Source organism: Argentina silus (assembly GCF_951799395.1).
Source record: "Argentina silus genome assembly, chromosome: 17".
Classification (NCBI taxonomy): domain Eukaryota; kingdom Metazoa; phylum Chordata; class Actinopteri; order Argentiniformes; family Argentinidae; genus Argentina; species Argentina silus.
Window position 1 is genome coordinate 475,698 of NC_139671.1, and position 5,000 is coordinate 480,697.

The 5,000-nt window shown below is 51.9% G+C and overlaps 1 protein-coding gene across 1 annotated transcript in view; it reads left to right on the forward strand.

Annotated features, from left to right (window-relative positions):
- Positions 1-5,000, forward strand: part of txlnba (taxilin beta a) — a gene marked incomplete at both ends in the record, with an annotated part of 21,968 nt that overhangs the window by 13,032 nt on the left and 3,936 nt on the right. The window contains 3 exons of the mRNA XM_083688715.1: positions 374-568; positions 3,221-3,340; positions 3,912-3,986. Of these exons, the coding sequence (XP_083544841.1) occupies positions 374-568; positions 3,221-3,340; positions 3,912-3,986 (390 nt within the window). The remainder of the gene's footprint in view (positions 1-373; positions 569-3,220; positions 3,341-3,911; positions 3,987-5,000) is intronic.

The following is a 5,000-nucleotide window of genomic DNA, read 5'->3' on the forward strand; positions in this document are numbered from 1 at the left end:
CTGTGTCATCAGTCAACACAGGCTAATACACACACACACACACACACACACACACACACACACACACACACACACACACACACACCCGGCCCAGAACACCTGGTAACCCGGACCAGAACACCTGGTAACCCGGACCAGATCACCTGGTAACCCAGACCAGATCACCTGGTAACCCAGACCAGATCACCTGGTAACCCGGACCAGATCACCTGGTAACCCAGACCAGATCACCTGGTAACCCAGACCAGATCACCTGGTAACCCAGACCGGAGAGCCTGACGGTACCAGGGTTCAGTAGAGCAGTAGCAGGGTGGGGTGGATATGGACCCATGTCTCAATGTCTCTTACTGATCTCTCTGACCTCCCCCCCCAGGAGGAGACCCTCCAGCGCTGCAGGGAGGATGATGAGAGGAGGAGGGAGATCACCTGCCACTTCCAGAGCACGCTGACAGACATCCAGGCTCAGATTGAACAACACACCAACCGCAACAACAACCTCTGTCAGGAGAACTCCTCCCTGGCAGACAAGATGAAGGGCATCATCAACCAGTACGAACAGAGGGAGGAGGTAACACACACACACACACACACACACACACACTGACATCATCACCTGGTCCTGCAGCCCAGAGATCACCAACGCTGTTATTCATTTTCATTTGTTCCCAGAAGACACTAGAACTGTGTGTGTGTGTGTGTGTGTGTGTGTGTGTGTGTGTGTGTGAAGAGACTAGAACAGTGTTTACATCATGTTCATCACATGACTCATGACTCAAACGTGTCATCAGTGGAACCAGAGAGGTGTGTTCACTGAGGCTGTCAGAGGGTGTAGGAGGCTGTGGGAGGCTGTTGGAGGCTGTGGGAGGCTGTAGGAGGCTGTTGGAGGCTGTGGGAGGCTGTGGGAGGCTGTGGGAGGCTGTTGGAGGCTGTTGTAGGCTGTGGGAGGCTGTGGGAGGCTGTTGGAGGCTGTAGGAGGCTGTTGGAGGCTGTAGGAGGCTGTGGTAGGCTGTGGGAGGCTGTTGGAGGCTGTAGGAGGCTGTAGGAGGCTGTAGGAGGCTGTGGTAGGCTGTGGGAGGCTGTTGGAGGCTGTGGTAGGCTGTGGGAGGCTGTTGGAGGCTGTTGGAGGCTGTAGGAGGCTGTGGTAGGCTGTGGGAGGCTGTGGGATGCTGTGGGAGGCTGTTGGAGGCTGTGGTAGGCTGTGGGAGGCTGTGGGAGGCTGTAGGAGGCTGTAGGAGGCTGTGGTAGGCTGTTGGAGGCTGTGGTAGGCTGTGGGAGGCTGTAGGAGGCTGTTGGAGGCTGTAGGAGGCTGTTGGAGGCTTGTTGAGAATTGTGGAACACTCCAGCCTGCATGTCATAATTAATCACATGACCATACACAGGCCAATGACACAAGCTCAAAGTGACGCACGGATTACGGGTCCGTCTGTCACACACACACACACACACACACACACACACACACATACACACAACTGTGACTGGTGTGGAATACACCACACTTCTTGATGTGGTCTCTGTTCCTGACCAGGGATCAGAATCACATGTCTCTACTGCCACCTGATGGTTGATGCCGGTACTACACCCAGGAGGCAGCGTGCCAGACAGACAGACGTGACGCTCCCACCGTCAATCAACAGAGAAACGTGTCAAACCGAATCTTGTCATCTGATCAGCGCTCACTGCTGAACCAGCAGCTCTGACATGAACAGTTGTCCCTCAGACGGGAAAGGACAGAAGTTGATAGTTTAGAGTGAAAACTGAAATAATGTTTTCATTCCAGATGATTCGTTTTCCAGATGGACAGAGATGAACTCTGGCCTGGTTGGCACAGGGCCAGCAGACCGAGCCACATCGTTTCAGCATATGGAATATGGATATTTGTTTTATTTAGGGAAAAGATGAGTCACAAACATAAAATGAACGACAGTGTCCTGGATTGTCCCAGTTTGAACTCCACTGAGGTCATTTTCATACCTGAAGTTAGGTTACAAAAGAGACGTGATAAGTTATGTTTAGAAAACAGACATTTCATATCATATCATATCATATCATATCATATCATATTATATCGGAATTCAGGAGAAAAAAGGGACCATCTTTGTCCCGGATCCCGATGAAAGAAGCTACTGTTAAAAGAACAACAATGTCTGAAATAATTGAACGACTTTGCCCTCCAGTTAATTATGAAACAGTCATTTCGCTAAGTCCCGGTTTATTAGCTCCCCTCCTCCACCCACGCTCCCCGCCTCCACCCACGCTCCCCGCCTCCACCCACGCTCCCCTCCTCCACTCACGCTCCCCTCCCCTCCTCCACCCACGCTCCCCTCCTCCACCCACGCTCCCCTCCTCCACCCACGCTCCCCGCCTCCACCCACGCTCCCCGCCTCCACCCACGCTCCCCTCCTCCACTCACGCTCCCCTCCCCTCCTCCACCCACGCTCCCCTCCTCCACCCACGCTCCCCTCCTCCACCCACGCTCCCCGCCTCCACCCACGCTCCCCGCCTCCACCCACGCTCCCCTCCGTTCCAACACTTCAGATAAACACTCTGAACTTCTCAGACGAACGCAGAACGACACAGACTCTAATTACTGTTTCAGTCAAGTCGAGTCAAGCTTTATTTAAAGAGCGTTCTCACAGAACGAACACTGGACCGCTTCAGAAGAACCCGTCTGATTCTGATCCTGTTCTCACAGAACGAACACTGGACCGCTTCAGAAGAACCCGTCTGGTTCTGATCCTGTTCTCACAGAACGAACACTGGACCGCTTCAGAAGAACCCGTCTGGTTCTGATCCTGTTCTCACAGAACGAACACTGGACCGCTTCAGAAGACAGCAGAGATAAACAGACTGTCTGGTTCTGATCCTGTTCTCATGGGGGGGGGGGTTCAGGAGAGGGAGAGGGAGAGGGAGCATGTATGTGAGATATGTCGCTATTGATGAGGTCATATCCTGGTGTGGGGGGTTAGGGGTTGGTGCCTTAGAGGTGGGGGCTAGGGGTCAGAGGTGGGGGCTAGGGGTCAGAGGTGGGGGCTAGGAGTCAGAGGTGGGGGCTAGGGGTCAGAGGTGGGGGCTGGTGGAGGGGGGGCTAGGGCTGGGGCTAGGGCTAGGGGTCAGTGTTTTAGGGTTGGGAGCTAGGGCTCAAATGGAATTCAGAAACAGTTCTCTCCCCCTGTCTCCCCCTCTCCCCCTCTCCCTCCCCCCCTCTCCCTCCCCCCAGAGTCTGGAGAAGATCTTCCACCACCGCGACCTGCAGCAGAAGCTGTGTGAGGCCAAGCTGGAACAGGCCAATGTCCTCCTGCAGGAGGCCACAGAGAAACACCGTAGAGAGAAGGAATACGTGAGTCACACACACACACACACACACACACACACACACACACACCTCACACACCTCCTCCTCCGTATACAGAGGCTGGGAACATTGATGGTTTTACTCCTAAAACTAATGTGTTAACTAGTTACAGAGTTCTGTTGTTAAAGTTGTGTATTGTTGTATATTATTTGTATGTTACTCTTTACTGTTTAACAGAATCAGGTGCCGCTTTGCAGTACGTAGTGTTGTGTTAGCATGTAGCGCTAAAACAAGACTCAATTATTTCACATTTTCAGTCACCTTTGTCTTGAGAATAATGTGTAAACATTTAGGTCTAAAGCCTTTAAATCAGGGGAGGCCAGCGGAGGTAGAAATCGGAGGACGGTCTCATTGTAAAGCATGGAACGGAATGAGGAATGGTATCAAACACACACAAGTCTGATACCGTTCCTCATCCCAGTCCGTCCCAAGCATTACAATGAGCCCGTCCTCCGATTTCTACCTCCGCCGGCCTCCCCTGCTGTAGACAGTGACTGTGCATGCGATGTCCAGACAGACAGCCCATAGTAACTATTCCCTGTCTCTGTTGCTATAGTTACTTAGGGAGGCAATTGACAAAACAAAGAAATGCTACGCATTGAAGGAGCAGGAGCTGAGCATGAAAAAGAAGGTACCTCCCCCCCTCACCCCCTCACCCCCTCACCGCCCTCACCCGCCTGTTGTTGTTGTTGTTGTCGTTGTTTTAACCAGTTACTGGTTCAGACCGCTGAGGCGAAGATACAGACTAAGCTGCTGAAAGAGCAGGAAGCAGTCATGCAAGCACAGGTGAATATCAACACAGGAGCTTTACTGACGACCACCTGACATCTCTTACAGGTCTGACAGCCTGACAGGCCAGAGCAATCAAACTGACATCTCTGACAGGTCTCACAGCCTCACAGGCCAGAGCAATCAATGTCAGAGCTGTCATATGGACTGCTTTATGAATAGGTGAATATCAACACAGTAGCCAACAGCACCTTTAACCACGACCACCTGACATGCCTTAGACAGGCCAGAGCAATCAAACTGACTTCTCTGACAGCCTCAGACAGACCAGTGCAATCAAACTGACATCTCTGACAGCCTCAGACAGACCAGTGCAATCAAACTGACTTCTCTGACAGCCTCAGACAGACCAGTGCAATCAAACTGACATCTCTTACATGTCTTACAGCCTCAGTCAGAGCAATCAATATCAGAGCTGGTGAATATCCAATACAGACTACCACCTACAGTCCTCAGACAGGCCAGAGCAATCAAACTGACTTCTCTTACAGATCTAAGACCCTCAGACAGGTGAGAGCAATCAGTGTCAGAGTTGTAAATGGACATACATGGACATACATGGACATACATAGACATACATGGACAGACATGGACAGACATGGACAGACATGGACAGACAAGTAGCTAGCAGCTAGCCTCTGATCACTTATGATAGCAGTTATAAGAACAGCTCTGTCTCCCTCTCTCTCTCTCCTTCTCTCTCTCTCCTTCTCTCCTTCTCTCTCTCTCCTTCTCTCCCTCTCTCTCTCTCCTTCTCTCCCTCTCCCTCCCTCTCTCTCTCTCCTTCTCTCTCTCTCCTTCTCTCCTTCTCTCTCTCTCCTTCTCTCCCTCTCTCTCTCTCCTTCTCTCCCTCTCC